Source organism: Plectropomus leopardus, chromosome 4 (assembly GCF_008729295.1).
Source record: "Plectropomus leopardus isolate mb chromosome 4, YSFRI_Pleo_2.0, whole genome shotgun sequence".
NCBI classification, from domain to species: domain Eukaryota; kingdom Metazoa; phylum Chordata; class Actinopteri; order Perciformes; family Serranidae; genus Plectropomus; species Plectropomus leopardus.
The window spans coordinates 988,512-1,012,393 of NC_056466.1; the positions used below are offsets into that span (position 1 = coordinate 988,512).

General features: G+C 40.2%; 1 protein-coding gene across 1 annotated transcript; it reads right to left on the reverse strand.

Annotated features, from left to right (window-relative positions):
* Positions 1-3,169: 3,169 nt before the first annotated feature.
* nup133 (nucleoporin 133) lies at positions 3,170-23,500 on the reverse strand. The gene is made up of 25 exons (XM_042485757.1): positions 23,255-23,500; positions 21,909-22,024; positions 20,895-20,998; positions 19,357-19,590; positions 19,019-19,189; positions 16,886-17,041; positions 16,476-16,546; positions 16,155-16,302; positions 15,373-15,523; positions 14,946-15,100; positions 13,950-14,041; positions 13,404-13,567; positions 12,538-12,632; positions 11,380-11,604; positions 11,175-11,297; positions 10,956-11,055; positions 10,236-10,499; positions 9,722-9,855; positions 8,649-8,807; positions 5,604-5,739; positions 4,948-5,066; positions 4,446-4,526; positions 4,143-4,207; positions 3,834-3,922; positions 3,170-3,401 (listed from the first exon to the last, which is right to left on the reverse strand). Exons 1-25 carry the CDS (start codon positions 23,380-23,382, stop codon positions 3,265-3,267), a joined length of 3,417 nt encoding a protein of 1,138 aa, XP_042341691.1. The 5' UTR covers positions 23,383-23,500; the 3' UTR covers positions 3,170-3,264.
* Positions 23,501-23,882: the final 382 nt, after the last annotated feature.

Consider the following 23,882-nt stretch of genomic DNA (forward strand, 5'->3'; position numbering starts at 1 on the left):
AAAGTCATTAAAAATCTAATTCAATTTAAAAATATATATATATAAAAATAATAAATATACATATATACACACACACATTTAGCATATATAGCATAAAAAACTCACATTCATTCAGCCTGTAGGAAGTACACACACCCATTCAAAACTTTACAAACTTAAACTAGCAAGAAAAATTACTCATATATATATATAGTTTTACATTCATTCAGCCTGTAGAAAGTACACATGCCCATTCAAAAATGTAACTTTGGTCTCTATTATTAATATATAGTTTTTTAATTTTACATTAATTCAGCATATAGAAAGTACACACGCCCCTTTGAAAAATGTAATGTTTGCTTTATTATTATTATTATTATTATTAGTAGTAGTAGTAGTAGTATTTATTTATTTTTAATCTAATTATTTTCCAAATAATCTGAATTCAGAAAAAAATCAGGCCTTTTTTTCTTTTAGTAAGGGACTGTTCTTTACTTGTATACTTGTTAGGGTTTTATTTTTCCCCTCCCCGGAGCCTAAAATATTTTTCTTTGAGCCTCCCTGAGTGACTTGGGGAAAATGCATAATCCTCCCTGAACCATATGTAGTTGTATATGAAAAAATAAATAAAATAACAACCTTAGTTTTTTCCTTATTTGTTTTGCATGCTGGTTAGTTTGTGCAAATTTTTAAATGGGACGTAGAATAAAATGATTTTGATGAAATGTCACTATGTGATTGTTTTGTTTGTTTTTGTGGTTAAAGAAAGCAAAACAGAATGAAATAAAAGCACGTAAAATGACAGGAAAACTGTCCCGAAGGGTTAAATAGCTGTTGCCAACCAATCAGAGACATCTCGGTCAGCTCAGTAAATGAACTTTTGACTTTGTTTGATTTTGACGTGAATAAATATTGCTCATATTTATTTTTTCTCTCGGCTCAGGAGGATTTACGAGTTTTTCTTTCAGTTATGTATGGAGGCTCAAACATGCACAGCAGCTGAGTGACGTTCACGCCTCAGTTTCTAAAACAAGAGGGTCGGGACCTCCAAACCTTCGGACAGCTGCGACTGAGGACCGAGACAAAATTCCTCTGAGACAAAAAACTGAGCCAACAGACGCGACTGTGTTTATCCAACTGTGACTGAGATCAGGGAGACTCAGAGCTGCAGGTCAGAGCTTAAAAAAGGAAGATGAAACCCCGACAGGAGGAGACCGAAGTCACCCGTCCAGACAGGAAACGCCATAAAACTCAAAGTCCGAGTGACTAAACTAGCTTCTTCATTTAACCCTTTCAAACCCGGAGCGACATCACTTTTCTTGTGCTACTTTCAGAAGAATTTAAAACCCTCTGAACGCAAACAAATTGGTGCGATTTCTTTTTGAAAAAACAACAAAAAACATGTTTTTTAAAAATTTTATATTTTTTAATTTATAGAGATACGTAGTTAATCAGTACTAACTGATATCAAATATCAAATTTTCCAAAAGGACAAATCTTTTTTTGGAACATGTCCTTGCTGTGTGAATACGGACAGAAATCGACAAACAATGTCCCCGTAATTGGGTCTTTTTGGGGAGTTTTTCGTTAGTCGCTGTGAGGGTCTAAGGACAGACGGATGTCGGATGCTGTAAAGCTCTCTGAGGCAAATTGTGATTTGTGATAAAAAGCTTTATGAATAAAAAAAATATATAATTGAATTAAACCAAACTGCAGTTTAACCCTTAAAACCTGCGAGTTGTCTTGATTTTGTTTTGTTTGTTCTTGTTTTGGTGTCTTGTTTGAGGATTCGTCCTGAAAGGATCTACTGTTTCTTTATTAAAGACCTAATTATGTTTCACTGTGGTATCTCGCTGTTTTCAAGGAAAACAAAAAAAGTCTTGATTTCTTTCAAACACGTGGGGAGGGCAGCGAGCAACAAGAGAAATGACCCAAAAAATTACTAAAGTACAAGTAAATCACCTGAAAATTAGTAAAACAACAAACAAAAATGGAATTAAAAAAAAGAAAAAAAATATGACCTACAAAAAGTGCTTAAAACATAATAATTCATATAATAATTATATAACATAATGTTTTATTTTTTTCCCTAAAAATTCTCCTTTTTTTAAAGAATAATTTTCTAAATCTACTATTTTTTTGCAATTTGTGGAGTTTTTTTTTTACCAGGTCCATGTTGCTTATTTTCCCTTTTTGTTCCACAATTTTTAAAAATATAAATAATTTTGTTCAGGGTTTAAAGGTTTAAATATTTGTGGAAGGCGTCTGAAAGCAGCACAAGAAAAGTGATGTCTCTCCGGGTTAATTGTATGAAACAGACCGCAGCACTGAAGTTTCATCTGGGCAGAAAAAGGCAAATTTAAAGTGTTTCAGTTATTCCATCTTTTAAAGGTTTAATCTCTCCAGTTAAAAACTGCAGTTATGTGGAGCTGATGTCCCTAATCTAACCTACTTTCACTATTTTTAGGCGAGCTGGACGCTGAGAGCCATCTGCAGCCGAGAAACTGGTTCATCACGGAGGATCTGTCAGAGCGGCCGCCGGTCAGCCAGCAAAGAAATCTATTTTTAACCAGCGTCTGCCCCTCGTCACCAAACAGCAGGAAGTCCTGACTAATGCGGGATCGAGTTTCTGTCACTTTCGAGGTCTGACGGCGAGAAGCCAGAGAGGAAAAACAAAAAAAACTTCCTGCAGAGATTTTTGTATTTATAAAATATCTGCAAAGCAGCTGAAGTAAAAAGTGAAATATTTGTGGTGGAAAAAGATGAACACGCAGATATTGCGATCTCTCGAGTGACTCAAAATAGTACTAAAGTAACCAAGTTAAAGTATTTTGTTACTTTCCAGCACTACTGATATTTTTTTCAGTCGCATCTCTTTGTTTTCGTGGTAGATATTTTTAAAGGCACTGCAGCTTCATGAACATTAAGGCTCAGACATATTTTCCACGAACAGCTGCAGACTATTTAATATTTATACTAACAATATTTATTGTACTTATTAATTTAGTCTCTTTTCAGTATTTTAATCTGTTTCAGAAACGTCACTAGATGTCAGTAAATGACAACAGAACGCTTAAATCCTGTTGTTTTTTTTCGAGGATATCTTTGTGCAGCTTTGAGAAAAAAACTCTCAGTACTCTCTAAAATAATAAAATAAATGTAAATAAATAAAAACAAACTGCAGAGCGAGTACAGAAATAACAACACATTTATGTAGAAAAGAGCAGAATACAAACTAATCTTGAAAAGTGATCGTACTGTGAAGGAAAGAAGTGCGGGCGGTCGTCACATCTGTGCTTGGAGGTAATGTTCGTAATTTGCCCGGAGGACGAATTCAAAATAAGGTTTTGATTTCAGGCTGCTCAGATCGTCGAGCTCCAGCAGGTCTTTGACGTCCGGCAGGAACGTCTGCAGAGGAACTCCTGCAGAACAAGAGCCATTTGTCATTTAGGGAAAATACTGAGGCATTTTTTAATGATTGTTTACAAGAAAACGCTTCAACAAACACACGTTTGATTAGATTTTCACATAAAGACATTTAATGATGTACTTAAAAAAAAAAAAAAAAAAAAAAACTGACTCATCTGTCAGCTGAGCTTATTGCTCGTTTATTTTTTACTAAATTTGGCGTTTTTTTTCTGCATGTTTAGTAAATTTATCACATGACAGCTGCTAAGTTTACAAAGTAGATTATTCTAAGAGAGGAGAGCAAGTTTGCTGACTATAAAACTTGCTCTTTTTTTTGGCTTGCGGGTGAGAACATAAGGACCATTTTTTTTTTATTTTTGGGTGAAGTATCCCTTTAAATCCTTCAGGTTATATTTGCTAAATGCAGCTTCGTGAATGTGTCTCACCTTCCTGGATGAGTTTGAGGAGGATCTTGACGAAGATGCTGTCCTTGGCGGCTTCCAGAGGGTCGTCGCTCCCGTCAGCGGAGGACCAGCTGGGAGGCACCATCAAATAAATCAGTTTTTCCACAACCGTTTTTTTTTCTTTTCCCCTTTTCAACCTTTGCCGTTCTCACGTGAATGTTTGTTTTCATTTTAAAAAAGGCTCTGAAGTGCTTTTAATCATTTCACGCACAGTTTTTAAAAAAATCTTCCGTCTAAATTAAATTTAGGTAAATCTGCAAAAACAAAACAAATGTGACAGGTGGATCTTACTCATCTCTCCTGAGCGCTTTGCCGAAAATCTCACACTTCAGCGAGTCGATGTCCTCCGCCTCCTCCTGCAACACAGAAACCCACATCAGCCGAGCATATTTAAAGATGCGTTTTTGGGCGTTTTGCTTTCATTTGTTACGAGAGCTGAAGCATGAAAGAGGGGATGACACGCAGCAAAGGGTCGAGGCTGAAACTGAACCGCTGCGGCCTCCCGCCGTGAGGCGCCACACATCAGTCAAATTTTAACTGCAGCGAAACGCCAACAAGCCAAACCTCCGACAGACGAATCATTCAGGACGTTACCTCGTCGATGTACTCCAGCAGATCCAGAGCCTTTTTGAAGTCGTACTCGTTGGCTCGTCTGTTGTCATCGCAGATGTACAACTGAGGAGAGGAGGAAACGTGAGCCGCGTGAGTGAGAGCGAGCGTTAAAGTGCATGCGTGTGTGTGTGTGTGTGTGTGTGCGCTACAGTTACAGATGTGCAGATGACATGCAAATAGATTCAGGTTTTGAGGTTCTTTCTTTTTTTAAGATCATTTTTTTTTGGCTTTTCTTGCCTTCATTATATCATTAGAGAGCGACAAGAAAGGGGGAGAGAGGATGACACGCAGCAAAGGGTCGCAGCCTGGAATCGAACCTGCGTCGCTCCAAAAGACTCAGCCCTGAAGGTTGTTCTTTCTTTAATATTTCACCACCAAAACATTCAAAGAATCAAAATATTTAATATGAAACGCAGCAAAGTCAAAAAAAAAAAAAAAAAAAAAAAAAAGGTGTGTGTGTGTGTGTGTGTGTGTGTTTTCTCACCTGGATGAGGTTGTGTGCGCTCAGCAGAGGCATGGTTTCGGGGTTCTGCTGCTTCTCCTCCAGCAGCTGTCGGGGCAGCGTCTCCTGATGCAGCAGGAAGCGCTCCTGCTCCACGATGTCTGATTGGACACAAAAAAGGCATCGTTCACACTGCGTTCTCAGGTGTGACTGTTTAACGACAGCGTGAACAGCACAAATCACATGAGTGTGATATCTTTCAGTCAGATTCGGACGCTGTGCGGTCCTAAGTCAGATCTGATTTTCTGAACCTCAGTGTGAACAGATGCAGCCTGTTTCTTCATTCAGTGTGACTTTAACTCCAGAGCGGTATTTCTCTACGAAATGAAGGAAAGTTTTTCTCCTCGTTGGGTCAATCAATCTGAAATTGCACATGAGCTTTGAGATTTACCATCAGCGGAGCCTGACGAAGCTCTTTGTCTCATTCACCCACTGCTCGTGCACGTTTGGTGATTGATTAGATTTATTTAGCACATTAAAATGTTATATGTTTTACATTTCAATAAAAGGAAACACGCAGGGGAAATACAGGAAACCCTCAAGGGGCTCGACAAGTGAAACCATCAATCAGTGCACGTACCGTGTACGTTTTAAGTTTAGTGTGTGAGTAACAGCCGACGTTGAGCTCGTGTTTTTACCGTCGACTTGTTTGTTGAGTTCGTCCTCCGGCAGGTCGGACGCGAGCACCGTCAGCTTGCTGAGAGCCAGCAGCGTCTTCTTCTTCACAAAGTAACGTGTCTCGGTGTTGGCCTGGCTGTAGAGCGTCCTGTTGGCCTGCAGGGACACGAGACAGCTCATCAGTCACAGCGAAGGACGGCATCAAACATCTGTGCAGCCTGCGGACGACGCTGTGTTTTATTTTAAGGATCGTGCGGGAATATTAATAAATGTGAGTTGCAATTGTGATTTTTGCTTTTTTATTTCCTTTTTTTGATTTTTACTACAGATTCATCTCAAACAAAAACTGATTAATGACGAATGTTCACAAACTGTAGTTCAAGAATGATGAACAACAAACTGTTAACACCTTAAAAATGATTATTTGCACTTTTTATTTTTTAATCGTTTACTCTAAAAAATCTGACTTCTTAACAACTAACTGTATCTGTGTTTTGATGTCTTGTATTTTTTGTTGCGGTTTTTATAGGTTTCTATCACACCCTCACATTACTTTTATATATTTTATCCACATTTTGTTTTGTATTATGTGAAACAAAAAAACTAAACTGGTATCTTTTGCCCGAGTTAGTTATTATAGGCAAAGAAAAGCAGAGTATTTCAATTTATAAAGCTGTAACCAACAAATTAGTTAACCCTTTCAAACCTCAATCGACAGTTTTCGTGCTACTTCAGTCGCCTTTAAAAGGTGTTTCAACTTTTAAATCCTGAGCTAATTTATCTGATTTCTTTCAAAAACATGTGAAAAAGGCAATGAGCACCTTGGCAAGTAACGTCCTGCAACCTGCAAGATATCAGTAGATTTGGAAGATTATTTACAAAAACAAAAAGCTAGGGAAAAATGTCGGAAAACTACTTTTATAATTAGCCTTTATATTTAAAAATATGTTGCAGAATTAGTTATTTTAAACATGTTTCAAGTAGTTTCCTTGTTTTGTTTTTTTCCTTCCACCATTTTTTTGGTGCTAATTTTCATTTACATTATTTTCTTTAGCTTTTTTTATTTTAGTAATTTCTTGCGAGTTTTTGGGTCAGTTCTCCTGAAGTTGCTCGTTGCCTTGATCCCGTGTTTCTGAAATATATGAAGTTACTTAACTCAAGGTTTCGAAGGATTGAAATGATCAACTACTGGGTAAAAGAGACAATTTGTCGACTCAAAAAAAATATGAATTTCGTAAATATGTTACAATACTCTTCAATTAAATTACTGTTATAGACAATAAAGCTTGGAAACAAAAAAAGCTCATTAAACAATAAAGATCCACAGTGGTCAAACTTGGCATCTTAAACTTTGTCTTTAAAATTTCACAAACACGACTTTTAATCACGTTTAAAGGTTACATTAAAACATATCAGCTTTTTCGACTCTTTCCTCTGTTGCTCAGCGACCAATGTTTCTGAAAACGTTGATGCAGCGCCGTCGTGAAATCACATTTAGTGTGAAAAACTCATTACTGAGTTCTTCGAAAAGTAAAAATGGCGAATAAAGAACAAAGTCAAAACCAAAGTCAGCCTGCGTTTAAAAGCAGGAAGATAACACTTCTGCTTGTGTGTGTGTGTGTGTGAAAATATGTGTGTTTGTGTGGTAAAATGTGTGCGCTTGTTAACTGCAAACAGGAAGGAAACTGCGCAATGTGTGTGTGTGAGTGTTGGTGTGTGTGTTTAGTTCAGAGACAGTATTATTGCTGGTTGTTTTTAATGCTGATGAAACAGGAAGGAAAGTGTGTGTGTGTGTGTGTGTGTGTGTGTGTGGGTGTGTTTCTTCAGTTTTTCACTTTAAAGGGTTAAAGGAAGGAAGTCATATGTAAGGCCGTGTGTGTGTGTGTGTGTGTGTGTGTGTGTGTGTGTGTGTGTGTGTGTGTGTGTGCGTATTATCTATCCTTCACGGTGGTAGCAGAGGGAAGGAAGGAAGGAAGAGAGGAAAGGTAGAAAAGACATAAAAAACTGAAGAAAGATAGAGGGAAGGAACAGAAGAAAAAGGGGGGAAAGAAGTGAAAAATAAAGGAAGGAAGAAACAAAAGATAAAGGTGAAGAAGAAGTTAGGAGAGAAAAAGGAATAAAAGAAAAGAAGGAGGGATTAAATGAGGAAAACAAAAATGAGAACAAAGAGAGCAAACAGGCTGAAAAAAGAGGAAAGACAGAAGAAAGGAAGGAACAGAAGTAAAAGGAAGGAAAGAAGCAAAAACAAAGACAAGGAGAAGCAAAGAGTAAAGGAAAGAAAGAAAGAAAAGAAAGAAGACAAAAAAGACGGTAAAGTATGAAGGACATAAGAACAAAAGAAAGGATCAACAGGGAAAAGCTAAATGGGAAGGATGAAAAGAGGATGTGAGGAGGAAAAGAAAGAAGGAAAAACAAAAGGAGAGGAAGACATTAAGAAAGGTAGGATGGAGTGAACAAAAGTAAAAGAGAAGAAACAGATATAAGGTAGAAAAATGAAAGAGGAAAGAAAGAAAAAAGTAAAGGGAGGGATGAAAGAAGGGAGGATAAGAATAAAATGAAGAGGTAAATAAAGACAGAAGGGAAGGAAGGACATGAAGAGGACAGGAAGGTAGAAACAAAAAGAAACAGAAAAGAAGAGAGTCAGGATGGATGGAGGGAAGAGAGGAAGGAAACAAAGACTAGAAGGAAGAAACGGAGGAAAGGAAGGAAGGAATAAAAATAAAAGAGGAAACTATTTCTTTGTGTTTTCTTCACTGGGAGAGCTGAGGAGGAAATGAAAAGAAGGAAACAAACAGGCAAACGGAGAGAGGAGATAAGGAGGGAGGAAGGAAGGAGGAGAAAAGGTAAAAGGAGGAAAGAAGGAAGAGAGGATCGTGGGATGGAGAGAATAAAGAAAAAACAAAGCAGTGAAGCTGAGTATAAGTGAAGATGCCATCTGAAGCCATCTGTCACTGAGGAAGAGTAAAAGAGGAAGGAAGAGTGTTTTTTGTAGACTCACAGATGATGTGGTGTGTGTGTGTGTGTGTGTGTGTGTGTGTGTGTGTGTGTGTGTGTGTGTGTCGTACGCTGCGGTAGTCGTGGACGTGGATGTGGTGCAGCCAGCTCAGGTGCTGGTGGGACTGCAGGAAGCTGGCGAGCTGCTGGTGCTGCGCGGCGGGCTGCGACAGCAGCTTCCCTCTCTTCCCTTTCTCCATGTACCAGCGGAACAGGAAGTCGGCAAAGTTCTGCGGCAGGAAGTGACAACGGGACAAAGAGGAAGCTGGCTGAGCGTCTGGCGTGTGAAATGAAAGTAAAACTGCAAGTGTGATCACACGCTGAGCGCACTCCTAAAGACGCAGTGTGTTTACGGCTCAGTGGAGCCGCTCTGACGGCTCCATCAGGATCTGACTGAAGTGAAAGTCACATTAATTAGTAAACAGAAATAGATCAAATAGATATTATTATTATTATTTTAAATTCTTCATTTTCCTGGACAGCATTATCACATTAATACAGAGTTCAATGTCTCCTGCTGTTGAGGTTTTTTTAAATGAAAGTTAAGAACTTTTAACACATAGGTATTATTTTTAAAAATATCACATACAACTAAGACAAACGCAACTGGTTCATTGTTCAGTAAAAATAAAAAATAAAAACATTTCCACGTTGCAGCGATCCTGCTGTCAACTTTACGCCTCTTTGCTGTGACCATGTCTGCGACCCAACAGGAAATGAAACTGTCCCGTTTGTTTATTGTCTGTTTGTGAAAACACATCAGCTCCACCTGAGTTCATACCTGATGAACTGTGTGATAATTCTGACACTGCTCTGCTTGATTAACCAATATTGTGTTGCAGGCCACATTTAACGTTCATTTTAAAAGGCCAAGCCAAGGGCCATTTAAAAATTAATTTGAGGGCCACAAGTAGCCCCGGGGCCAGTGTTTGAACATTTGGACACTATATTTAGAATATTTTCACTGCTTCACCTTGTCATATGACAGCCTTTACTGACAGGGATTCAAAGCCGCAGGAGAGCGTGTAATTAATTAAGTGTAATGAACAAAAGAAACGGGGGCCGGTGCATTAAAGAGCAGCTGTAACGTGCTGATAAATTCTGTCTAAATGAGCTCTTTTAGTGTCTCTGGATGTTTCTGTACCTGATCTGCAAACTTGCTCATGTAGTGCTGCAGGCGGCTCTGGTTGTCCGTCTGCTCACACATCTGAACCAGGATGTCGAAGTCGCAGTACTTCTCCGCCAGCGCCGCCACCCACTGGTACTGACCCAGCTCCACTGCAACACAACAACGACGTCACGGTGACAACAGCAACTCAGAACACCCGAAATACTCTCACTGCGTGTAAAACCTGGCTCTGACACTGAGACAGCTGTGGACACAGTTTTCATCATGACTGCTTTTTAAATTTAAACTATTAACCAAAAAAGAGCTTCTGACTTTGTCTCAGTGTCAGTTTGTTTCGGGGAGATTGTTCCTTTATTATCAGTAGAGCATGTCCAAAAAACAAAACTGCACGCACAGTCCCTCAACTGAATAATTTATTTTCTAGTAACTTAAACTTTGTTTTTATTTCTGAAAACTTCCCACAGCTCCTGAGGAGGATCGTTTCTCGTTTATACGCGTTTCCTAAAAGCAAAAAAATGCATGCACTTACACAGCGGGGCCAGCAGCTCCGAGCGGCGCTGGCTGTACTCCATCTCCAGGCTGTTGTAGCGCTCCTGGTTGGCCCCCGGGGGCCTCTGCTGCTGCAGGGAGTTCAGCTGGGCCACGTAGCCGCCCAGGTAGATGTCCAACAGCGCCACCAGCTGCTCGCAGAGGGCGCTGCGCAGCTCAGAGTCGGCGTGCGGATACACAGAGCGCAGGATGATCTCATGCTGGCGAGAGATGACGGAGCGAACGCCGCCAACGCCGCCAGACGCTGAAGGAGAAAAGATCAGGAAAAAAATGACGGTCCCACAGGTTTGGTAAAAATACGACGAAAACAACTGGGAATTTAAAAAAATAATAAAAAACACCAATATTTAAGAGCTTATTTTAGTCACAACACTTACATGGACTGCACCATCCTGATTTTTACACCATCTTTGATATTATGCACACTCGTATTGGACTGCGAACAAAATGCACTTGACCTGAACAGTCTGAATGTAACTATTTAGTTTCCACAGTGTATTTTAGACTTATTGTAGGAGCTGAGCTGCAAATTCACTGATTACACTCAAATACACAATCTGGACTACATTTAGGACACATGCATCAACACACACACAATTATCAAATCAATAAGTATGAAAAGTGTGTAAAATGTATCAAACAGTTGCTAAGCGTTGAATTAAAGTAAAGTCCGATGTTGAGTCCGGCTGATGTGGTCTACCTGTCCATGGGATGTACTCGGGCTCTGCAGCAGCGTTTTCAGCAGCTCTGTACATGAAGGCCTTCGTCTCTCTGTACTGACCCGCAGCCTGAAGCATGTCCTGCACACACACAGAGTACAGCGGGTACATTTACTTCACAGAAGTACCAGAGTATCGTATGACAGAGGCGTTTCTTCTTAGAGCTGCTGTCGTCCTTCTCTGGCGATGAATGTGTTTACCTTGATGATGTTGTTGACGGTGAGAATGACTTCGGCCCACTGCACCGAGTCGACGGGGTTGTCCTTCAGACTCCGCTCCTCCTCGTCCAGCAGACAGTCAAACACCGAGGAGATCTGAGACACCTGTGAGAGCATCCATCCATTAATCCAGCTCCTCCGCACACATCGTCTTTTTGCTCGCAGCAGAAAAGCATCAGACTCAAACCTCTCTGAAGAAGACGTCGGCGGCGGTGAGGCTGGGCGGCACGGTGGTGCCGTTCCTCTGCAGCGCGATGCCGATGGCTCGGTTCACCAGCTCGCCGTGTTTGGCGTGGTGGTTCTTCAGCGCCATCGCTGCCTGAAGCTTCTCGGCGTGTTCGCACAGCAGCAGGCGTGTCGCCATGGGAGACGAACGCACCGTCACCTGGCTGAGCCGGTCCAGCAGACCCACCTGACAGAGGAGCACGGAGGCAAACATTTAATATCATACTGAATCTACTTTTCTGTTTTGCATCCTCTATCACATTTCGCACTGCAGGACGTGCTGACGGCAGGCTGACATTAAAGCCTTGAGAAACCTTGAGTCCTTGTATAAACAAACCTTAAAAACTTTGGACAACAGCCTCTGCAGCATCATCACTGCAGGATACTGGAGAAATACAGTTTACTGAGCTTTAAGAATTTTACATTTTTAAATTTATGGCTGGTTTATAAAAATTCTGCACAGTTTTGCCGCTCCTTCACGATGTAACTTTGCGTTTACTCTCTCAGGAAGTTCGATTAGATGCTCTCGATTATAGCTGCAGCTCCGTCACGACTACTCAGCTCTGCACTCGCTGACTCTGAACTTTATAACTTACTTTTAATTTGAGAAAAACATTCACTTCTGATGTGCTGCTGTGTGCAGCTTTTGACTCTGTCTGCCAGCCTTTGCCTAGGATCTCTTTTATTCATTTAATTTTCTATCATACGCTCAGCGCCCACTTTATTCCCCACGTTGCCTGTTTTTAAATCTCGTTTTAAAAACTTGGTCATTCTCAGATTACGTATGCGAGTTTACGGTTTCTGTACTTTTAACGTTGTGGTTTTATTGCCTTCTTAAATAGCTGGTTTTCTTGTTTTTTGTTCTCTTTTATGTCATCTGTGCTATTTTATATTTATTATTTTTATCACTATTTTTTAAAAATGTATTTATAGATGTACAGTACTTTGGTCAGCTCTGTTTTATAAATAATAATTGTGATACATTACAATACAATATGTAATTACACGATACAATCTAATGAAACCCAGAGTGCTGAAGTTATTAATGCAATTTTTAAAAAAAGGAAAATAAGTGTGTGTGTGTGTGTGTGTGTGTGTGTGTGTGTGTGTGTGTGTGTACCTGCAGCAGGAAGTCCATGAAGCAGCCGTGCGCCTTCATCTTGTCCTCCAGCTGGTGGAGGATGATGAGGGAGGTGAGAGGAAAGCCGGCGCTCTCTGGAGGAACAGAAACAGAAACGTTTAGATGAAATAAAACATTATTTAGATCATCAGTGAACAAGGAGGAAATATGCCATCCAGAGCAGCTCTTGGCAGAGGAGATATAGGAGGTGCAAAGCTGGTAGCGCCAAAAACCACCAAAAACCCTGATAATAATTCTCTGCGCCCGTTAGCGCCTTTCTTCATGTTCTGCCTGGAAATTAACAAATAAAGAGAAATAATGATAAACTCGGCGCCCCTGCTGTTTCTCATCATTGACCTGCTGACCAGCCTGCACCGCAGGACCTGACAGCGCTGCGGACTGAAAGGTTGAATTTAGTGGTTATTTCTAGGGGTTCTCAATGTATCATATGCACAAAAATATCTTCAAATTTAGTGAATATGAATGAATATATGTGGCTTAATTACTGTAAATATAACACAACAGAACACAAGGTATTTTTTAGAATATCTCTATCTCTATATTTTATATTTTTCCTTGAAAAAATCATCAGCAATTCCTCAAAATCTAATATAGTAAATAAAGATTTTGTTGTTGAGCTTGTTTATAATAATACAAAATAAGCCTTGGGCTTCAGCCTATTCCTTTAACGGTTACCGAATGTAAAAAAATTATTAAAAAGTGTGAAACAAACTGTATGGTGTATGTAACCAAAATAAAGTATTAATGCATTCATTTACTGTGCGTCTCATAGTTTGACAGTGTAAAGAAATGACACGGCAGGCAGCTTTTGATTTAAATTTCATGTGCCCTCTGTCCCTCCTCACCGTCAGGGACAGACTCGGCCCAGCGGGGGTCGGACGCCGGGTAATCGTCCACCAGGTCCAGGTTGATTTGAGTCACCATGCCGTCGAGCTCGGCTCCCTCCTCGCCGTCACTGTCGGCGGGGAAGAGCTCGTCCGTGACCGTCTGAGCGCCAACCAGATCGTTTCTGAAAGAAAGACGATTATTTTTTCACGAGGACTAAAACATCTTAAATTCTGATGCAAAATCTTAAAACGATGCAGATGAAGTGTAAATCTATTGATATCATTTTCTGTTCAATAATGAGATTTTTGAAGTGCACAGTGATGTGATCAGCGAGATGACTCCATAAAACGGGAAGCAGGAAAAACGCTCTGACCAGCATGGTTGATGTTCTCACTTCAAAAATGAAATGATTTGTTGATAATTTGATAACCCGATTGAACCCAAATTCATAACCTTTGACATTAAAAACACTGCAAACACAGCAGGTACTCCATGATGTAAAAGATTCTGACTTTTCCTTTTTTGTGTGTGTTTTGAGTTGTTGTTGTTTTTTTGGGACGTACCGACAGAACTGCAGGAAAGCCGCCTTCAGCAGTTTGGTTTTGTCCTCCTGAGCTACAGGCTCTGTTCTGGTGGGAGTCTCCATGGCTGAAACCTTAAAACACAGAATTAAAATTAGACTTGAATTTTCACACGTGGTTCAGCAGCATTTTTTTTTACTTCTCTGAAGTTTCCTTACTGGATTTCCACTGTGTGTGAACAGTTACAAGATGTAAAAATCTGATTAGAGTCCAGTAAAAGTTATTATCAGCAGCCAGCAGATGCTACACAAATCAATATTCCTCTTGCTTTTTTTCCCCTCTTGCTACAGCTCAACTTATAGCCGGAGGGCCACATTTGGCCCCCCATAAGGTGCTGGGTGGCCCCCCAACCATTTTCTCATTCACAAAAAAAAGCCAAGTGATTCAAAGTGGGAATTGTTTTTGTATTTTTAGTATCCATAAGGTGTCAGAGTGTTAAAACAGCATCGAAATAGAGCTTGTTTATCAAAAAAGTGCCAGTCTAACAAAAAAATCGTGAAAACCTGGAAACGTCCAAAAATCCTAGAAATGTCCCAAAATCCGAGAAATGTGCTAAAATCCTAAAAACGTCCTAAAATGCTAGAAACATTCAGAAATCCTCAAAATGTCCTTGTTCCTAGAATCATCCCAAAATCCTAGAAATGTCCTAAAATCTCAAACATTTCCTAAAATTCTATAAACATGCAAAAATCCAAGAGATGTCCTAAAATTGTAGAAATATGCTAAAATCCAAAAGATGTCCTAAAATGCCAGAAACGTCCCAAAATCTCTGACATGTCCTAAAGTCCTAGAAACATGCTAAAATCCTAGCAACGTCCCTAAAGCCCGGAAATGTTGTGAGATCCTGGAAACGCGTATGAGGCTGCTGCGACGGGCCCCTGGGCCCCTGACATTTTGAAAAAGTGGCCCCTGTGCAGAGCCAGTTGAGTCTCTCTGGTCCTCAGTTTCTCGTGTCGCTGCGGCCGGTTTGAGTCTTACCTCCGGAGCTGCAGCCAGCGAGGAGCACAGCGAGTCCTCCATGGTCTCCGGCAGGATGGAGGCGCTCTCCCGGGCCACCACCGCCACCAGGCCGCTGTTCTGGGAGAAAAACACGGGCAGGTTGGCGCAGCAGCCTCCTCCACGTACGCCATCACCTGTACGGAGGGAAACGTCATCGTCAGACTTTCAGACGGTTTCTGTGAGTTCACAGTGTGGGTGGTTGTTATCTATCATGGCGCCATTTCACAGTTTTCTTTCCAATTTTCTTAAAACTTTAAACCCCAACAGAAATAAAGTAAAATAGAATATTGTTTTTATTGGAAACATATATAAATATACTGTCTGTGCAGTAGAAAGACTTAAATACTTTTGAAATTGGAGCTACATGACCTGAGAAAACAGAGAAAAACGACTAATAAACGCTCACCAGGTGAGTTAAAGCAGATTTTCTCGTCAGGTAGTCCTCCCCTGCTGGTCCCCGTGGAGCATGCAAACACCAGCTCCTCGTTATACAGGTAGGCGGTGGAGCCGGGGGAGCGCGGTAACACCAGCCGCGTGGCCTGCAGAGCCTCCTCGCTCTGAGGAAACACGACATTAAGAAAAACTGTGCGTCGTCTGAGATCCAGCGGCTGCCTGGATGGCATAAAGCCTTAAATGTGCTAATAAACCAAACAGTTTCTTTTATGAACTTATGACATCATCAGCCACGCTGCCTGAAAAATGAGACTGCCACAACCGCCATGCACAAAACAACCAAAACGCCACCGGCGTCCGTAACAAAAGGGTAATATATTTTTAAAAAAACCTACACAACCTGTACACATATTTGATAAAGTTTGGCTCAAACCTTCTCAGTGATGTCATTATCTCCAGTTTCCATCTAAAATATAAATCTATTAATCTACTTAGTGACAACAGAAACTTCAGAAGCTGCCGCAGAACTGGAACGTGTTAGGAGTTGCTGATTTTTCTCTTTTTGTTGGAAAGACTCGGTGCTTTGACATTTTGTTGTGACATGTTTTCTTTTTTCAAATTAAAGAACCTTCATTCACCTTCACTGTATTTAAGGCAGAAGTCTAAAAACCTAAAAGACTGTCAGCACGGACAGAAGTTAAGAAGAAGTTAAAAAACAGAATCAGAATCTGAATCCACCCCTCCAGGATCAGGATCAGGATCAGGATCAGGATCAGGATCAGGATCGGGACTGACCTGGAATGGAGGGTTGTACTTGGTGACTTCCACGGTGAACTGGTCGGAGATGGCGGCTCCGGTGTCCTGCAGGGTGACCAGGCAGAAGTACGCCAGGCAGGGAGTGTCTGACGGGTGCCAGGCTGCAGCCAAAACCACCAAACCGGCTCTGAAAATACAGAAAATGCAAAGTGTTTTAACTTCTCTTTGCAAGAAGGATTTATTCATTTAGATACAAACACACACACACACACACACACACACACACACACACACACACACACACACACACACACACACACACACACACACACACACACACACACAGGTGAACACACTCACTGGCTGAGCTTCATATCCAGGTACGTCACGTTCGCTCCCTCCTTCAGCTCCTCGTAGTTACTCTCTGATCCCTGATGTAAAAATGTTGTATTTGTGACAGATATGACAGATATCAGCGGTGTTCAGGCTTAAATGGAGATTAAACGTCCAGCAGATTAATAATCCATCATGACAATAATCATCAGCTCTTCATATAAACTCACAGGGAACATTTTTCTGCACCGAGTACTTTAAACTCTTTCAGTAGGTTTTCCCGATGATACCTGTGTACATTTTAATTTTAATGCAGAACTTTCATTTTTAACAGAGTATTTTCTACAGTGTGGTATTTGTACTCCTACTGAAGTAAAAGAATACTTTCTAACCACAGACTAATACACACGTTTCTATGATCGTATTCTCGTACTGACCCAGATGGCGTCGGCGATGCTCTCGGTCAGCGCTCTCTGGGCGTCCCAGCTGAGGATCTGGTGCTCCCAGCTGTCGTCCACCTCCCATTTACTCAGACCGGAGCTGGTCAGCGTGTACAGGCAGCTGGCTCCGCCCACCCACAGCACGCTGTGGAGCTGCAGCCGAAAAACAGAAAACAGGCTCAGACTGGAGCCGTTCACCATCTGAACACACGTCAACCAGCGGCAACGTCCTGAAAATACTTCAACTGGAGCTACAGCTCAAAGTACTCACTATAGAGAGAACACGTTAAAATACACTGTATGTATGTACTGGGGTCACGGACTGGACCAGAGTCCATGAGAAAATCACAGGGATTACAGGGGTAGATTACAAGTTTCCTTATGAAACTGGATTCAGATGAGAATTAAGATTATGAATTATGATGAGAAAGCGACAGAAGGTCCATTATTTCAGGAATGGATCTCAGAAGTGGACAAAGTGGCAGCTTTAACATCCTAAAGTCTAATGAACGAGAAACACCATGATGGATGGGAAAGTTTCTGCAGGAGAACCAGTGAACACGTTTGCATTTGTAAACACACTGAGCTTTTTTTCGGTCTGCCATATTTACAGGGTGAATGTGGCGATGGCGTGAAGGAAGGAAACATTAATACAGACACCATCACGTGGATAATATTTGAGCTCTGTTACTGGGGACTACGTGTGGTCACTCTGCAGGGGTGCATCTGAAATCTGGCAGTTTTTTTCTTTTTTTTTGATATCATATCAATATTTCAGTCCTGATTCACCTCAGTTTATCCTTCACTTGTGCTCCGTCCTTATTTGTTTGAATTGATTTGATTTATATCAACATTTTTCTCTCTCTCCTGTCTGGTGTGTTTTTTGGGACTGTGTTATTTGGGACTTTGAAAATTGAAATTTAATAAACTTTAAGTCACAAAAAAGTATTCTGTATATATATTTTGTGTTTAATGGCAAAAGAAAAAAAATCCATACAGTCACCTGAACTTCAGATCTTGTTCACACATGATAATATGGATTCAGGTTCTCAGGTTTCAGGGCCGTCCACACTAAGCACTATAACTATTACTATACATATAGCTTTGTGTAAACAGCGGCACAGAGCGCACACTACGCACTCCACAAAAATGGATATTGATGCTGCTGGACGTTGCAGGGAGGTTGAAGAGAAACAAACAGAAAACTAGAAGGAGATGGGATCGCCAAATTCTTTAAAGACAACAGGAATTCAACATTATATTACAAAGACTCACAAAGATTTATTCATCCTTCGTCTGAGTCAACATCAGTTTGTGTCGATGGCAAAAGAGGACGTCAGTAAAAGACAAAACCAACTTCAGAGACTCGGTCAGTGCCAGAGAGCGTTTGGCTGCGTGTCTCAGTGATAAAATCACTTTTCAGTGTCATCTGCAGCCCAATAACAGCCCATACAGCCGTTAACAGCCGTAAATGAGTGATTGTACCAAAGGTCCAATCAAAGGTTGTTCCTAAATAAAACAAGCTGCAGTTAACAAGCCGATATTGAAAGCACATAACTTTGTTTAAAAATGTCCCTGAAACGTGCTGATGACACCCAAACTGACCACTTTAAATTCAGAGGATTCAAATCTGAAGTCAAAATTTCATCATGTTTCCTATAAATCATCATATTAAAGGTGATGTTTTTTTAAATCAACACTCTGGACTGTTTTCTCTCATCTTCTCCTCCAGAGAGCAGCAAACACCTCGACCTACTGAACAGAACCGGCTGCAGTCATGGAGACGAAAACCAAACAGTGAAACCGATCCAGATCACATGTTAGGATCTCAGCTGGAATAAGACAGATTCTGATTGGCTGTTAGTATTTCGCTTGTTGATGAAATCGCCCTGGGGTGATCCAAACAATATTGTTTGCCACTTTCGTTGGCGTTATAGTGAGGAAGCCGCCGTCCACTTGAATTGTAATGATCTTTTATAGTTTCAGTTAGTTATAGTAATCATGATCTTTCTTGGTGTGGACGGCCTTTCAGAGCCGTTTAATATTCGGACCGGCAGCCCTTCACCACATTAACACCCACTGAACTCCACAGCTTCTGTCTTTTCGACACAATCAGTTATCATGACTCACTGTGTCGTTGGCTGGCGGGGAGAGGATGCCGAACAGGCTGGAGACGCGGCGTCCGATGCCGGAGAGCACGCCCTGACCCAGCTGCAGCGCTCGGTACTGCAGCTTCCCCGAAGAATCTGCGCTCGCTCTCAACAGATGATTCTTCTCCGAGGACAAGACGAAGCTCGCACCCTGACAGAGGAGAGAAACGTCAGAAATCAAAACTGAACTGCTGTGTTTTCTGAGCTTCCAGAGACGCATTTCTGATAAAAACCTCTTTCAGCTGCTGCGTCAGTCAGGTGAGAAGCTTCAGCTGCACGAGCTCCAAAATAACTCTGATGTATTGAAGATTTACTTACACAGACAGCAACAACAAAGTTGCAGAGGTCTCCCAGGTCCACGTCCGTCTCCGTGTAGTTCCCCTCCTGGGCCATGCTGGGCCAGAAACGAGCCGTCCCCTCCACAGACACCGCCAGGACGGAGATGGATTGAACGCTGGCCGTCTCCAGAGGGGCGGCGGACGACACGGCCACGAGGTCGGCCGTGTAGTTGTACTCGCTGCTGGGCAGCTGCAGCTCTTTACACACCGACAGCTGCAGGAAAACACACAGAGGTGGTGGACCTGAATCAGTGAGGGGTTTTGTTCCTGTTTTTCTCTCTGGGAGGAAAGTGTGGTCCCGCTCTGTGTTCGAGATCACACAGACCAATCACAACTGTTTATGTAATATATTTAAGACGATGACTGTGAAGACGAGCTCTGATGAGGCATTTTCAAACATCAAAAACAGTTTGGGCCTTTTATGTTGCTCCAGATATTAAAAACATCCTTTATTAAACCAGGTAAAAAATCTCACTGAGATTTAAAATCTGCATAAACATCATTAAAACATTTAACACGAGCAGACAAATACAACTGTCACACACCACAAGTTAGCATAACTCATTAAAATGCAACAAAAAAAACCTTTAGGTACACAAACGTACAATTTTCTAGAAGGATTTCAGTGAAATTTAAATTCCAATCACACTGACCGAGAGTGCTATTTCCTTGATACTTTAAAATTTACTTAAATTCCCCAAAATTTGTCAGCTCAGACAATTTGAAGTCCTTCTGTAAATTATTCCAAAAAGAGGGGGCAGCGTATTTAACCCTCAGGGCCCAATTTAATAAATCATAAACTCATATCGCTCTGCACACAAAATGGGCTTTTCAAAATCAAGCTTTAAAAATATTTTACATTAATATTATTTTCTATCTTAACTGGGTTTATTTTTATCAGTCCTAATCCTAAATATCAAATATTCATCATTTTTTTTAGAATTTTAAGCCTTTAAATGTCAATTTGTTTGTTTTTTTATAACGATGCCACAATTTTTTAAAATGAAAAAAAAAAAGAAATGAATTATTTCCGACGTGCCTGTTTTTCTGCTTTGATGGCTGTGGGATTAAAAACGTCAGTTTAAATGGGTTTCAGTGGAGCATTTCCTGACTTAACAGTCTGAATGTAACAGTTTAGTTTCCACAGTGGATTTTAGACACTAAATTCACCAAGATTTTCCCTGTTTTTGGATTCTTTGCTCACCGTGGAGACACTTTCACCTTTATCCCCCGTCAGTGCTGAGCATACGAAGGATAAACGAGACTCAAACTGCACCAGTTATAAACGGATGTTCTGGTTTAGTTTTGCTGTTGTTAAACGTCGCCTTTGACTGAAATCTGTATGTATCTTTGACATATCTGAATCCTTCATTCACCGTGGAGGCATACGAGAAAAACAGTTTAAGACTAAAGTTGGAGGACTCCTCGCTCAGACTTCTCATTACATTAAATCTCTGGCCTGTAACGGTTTCTGCTTTGTAACGTTTGAACTCTCAGTTTGCGGATCTTCAGCTGTACCTTGGCCACAGCAGTCTGGCAGATCTTCCAGATGATGAGTCTCTCTCCACAAACCATCCAGGCCCAGCCGCTCTCGTTCACCTTCACCGAGATCTGGTCATCAGCTGGAGGAACCAAAACACACACGGACGTGTTCAGTGACGGCACAGAAACAATACCTCTAACCCTCCGACACCACTTCAATTTTCTGACTAATTATACATTTGGTGCCAGAAATGCACCCTGTCAAAAAGTGAAATAAAATACTATATATAAATATTATTTTCTATTTTTACTGCATTACATCTTTCAACCAACATCAGTCCGGATAATAACCACCAAATATTTATTCATTTTCAGGAGTTTATCCATTTAAATACCAGTTTATTGGTTTTATTTTTTACATAATGTTTGTCACTGTTTGGGGTTTTTTTTTAATGAAAAAACAAACAAACAAACAAAAACACACAAACATCAAACACTCAGAGATATTTTGTTGTTGTTGATGATTATCACATGCCAATGATTAGTAGCAATATTGATTTTTATGCACTAATATTGTTCGTGCTGTGTCAGGTTTTTTTTGTTTTGTTTTTTTAAATTCCTGGTTACCGTGTTTGGAACAAATAATGTTTCGTGTTAACAAGTGCAATAGAAATACCATATATGAATATTGTTTTCTAGTTTTACTGGCTTACTATTTTTCACCAAGATCAGTCCAACTGTTATTTAAATAAAAGAAAAAAAGTTTTTTTTTCCATTTACTTAATGATATATATATTTTTATGTTGATTATTACAGTCTCAGATGAGTTTTTTATATATATACAGTGTATTATAGACATATGATCTGAGCTGAAATTTAAAGGAGAAAAACAAAACAAACACACCTTTGACAAAACGTACGCAGAATTCATTAACAGCCAAAATGATCCAAAAATGAAAAAAAAAAATAAATAAAAAAGCACCAATAGTTGCATGACGGTTAACAAACTCTGACAGAGAAAAAAGGCAGAATAAACACGGTTTTCTTTACCGTCAGCCATCGTCAGGGCCTCCATCACTTTGACAGGCAGCGACGAGCCGAACGTTTGTACGTCGTAGTTGATCGAATCTGCGGCTGCGTGACTCTGCACTCTGGTGGGTGTCGACCTGATGGAGGGAAACATTTTTAGAGTTAGTGTGAACAAATCCTCAGGAACATTAACTGCCACTGAATTATGATGTTAAATATTCAGTCTGCCCTAAACAGTGTAAATGAGGTAAACAAAAATAGCAGAAACGGAAGCATTTTAAAACTCAGGAACAACACAAACTATGAAGTAAAAGTATAAATACCACACTAATAAAATACTCCATTATATGTTAAAGTCCTGCACATGTACTACAACTATCAAAAGTTAAAATTAATGTTATACTATAATGTATTACGTCATTAAATTAATGTGTTAATGTAAAAGCAGGGTTTTACTGTTGATGATGAATATTTTCTCCATTGATTGATGGATTTCTGAAAAAGACATCAGCTAATCTGAGCTTTATTCTACGTGTCTCATGTAAAATGTGTCAAAATAAACGGTTTGCATGAACTAACCAGCATGCACAACGAGAGGGAAAAACTAAGGCTTTTTTTTAAACTCCCGGATTTCAATTTCACTTTTTTCTCCTTTTCTTTTCTTTCTCGTGCAGCATTCAAACGACTTTCACAAGCTGTTTCGAGCAAATAGGTTTGATTTCTTTCAGAAACGCTGGAAACAGGTAAGCCAAATTGGCAATAAATGTCCTCCAAACTACAGGAAATTTGTTTAAAAAAGTTAAATCAAATGACCCAAAAAATAGTTTTTCAAGTCTATTTATAAATTATGTATTGAAATTATAACACACACATTTTTTCCCGGTACTTTTGGAAGTCATTTCTGGTTTGTTTTCGTGGTTTCTTGGACTTATTTTCAAGTAATTTTCTTATGACTTTTTAATAATTTCTTTCTATTTTTTTTTTGTAATTTTTTTAGCTTGGATTTTTAAGTTTTTAAAATCTAATAACTAATTATGGTGAAGGCAGGGGCGTGTGTTTCCCACAGTTACTCAGGGAGGCTAAAGGAAAAACACTTTTACAGAGGAAAAGACATGATACTTAATTTCTTTTTTAAATCGCACCGTGACCCCTTACTCTGATAAATACAGAACAGTCCCTTAATTTAAGTGAAGTGCAGCAAACTACAAACTAAAAAAAGGTTTTTACCGTCATGAAGGGAGAATTTGTTGCAGTATTTTAGTATTAATCTATGTTAGTTTAATCCAGATGAACCTAATACACCGGCAGTAGAGTGTATTAAACACAGGAACGACCGTTAAATCGTTACCGGTCGGTGCTCGACTCACCGGGCCGACAGAGGCGTCCTCCGCGGGGAGAACAGCAGGCTGCCGGCCGCTCCGGACACGCTCTTCCGCCCGGTGCTTCTGCCCTGCTGCCGGCGGCCGGAGCTCGGGGCGGCGCGGGGGGTGAACATGCCTGCTGAGGTCCCCGGTGCCGCTCAACCGTCGGGGAATACGTCGAAATTTAACGGAGAAAACAAAACCGGCGCCGCTAACCGTCACCGTGAAACCCGCTGCAAACAGCGCGGTGCAGTCGCGTGAAATGTGCGTCATAACCGGGTAAACGGGAAGTCCCGCCCACAAAACTTTTTTTCAAATAATATATTTTTTTAAATTTTATTTTAAATTTGAGCAAATTGGCTTTATTTCTTTTCAACACATGGGAGGAATAAAATAGTAACTAGAAGAAATGAGAAAAAGAAAAAAAATGAGGAAATGACCCAAAAAATGGACTAAAGTTTAAAGTTTAAATTAAATTTAATTCTAAATAAAAAAAAATTCTTGCAACATGTGAGCAATTTCTTGTTGTTTCCTGCAGTTTCTGAAAGAAATTAAACCAATTTGCTGAGGCGTCAAAGGACTTAATACTTACTTAAACACAAACAACTTTACATAAAGCTCTGCATGACTAACA

Bases quoted from the DNA above. Each gene is read 5' to 3' on its own strand.
- nup133 (XM_042485757.1), bottom strand. From the start codon at position 23,382: ATGTTCACCCCCCGCGCCGCCCCGAGCTCCGGCCGCCGGCAGCAGGGC. The intron at 15,101-15,372 runs GTGAGCGTTTAT...CCCTCCGTACAG, and splicing joins AATCTGCTTTAACTCACCTG to GTGATGGCGTACGTGGAGGA. The intron at 13,568-13,949 runs GTACGTCCCAAA...TCTTTCTTTCAG, and splicing joins GCTTTCCTGCAGTTCTGTCG to AAACGATCTGGTTGGCGCTC.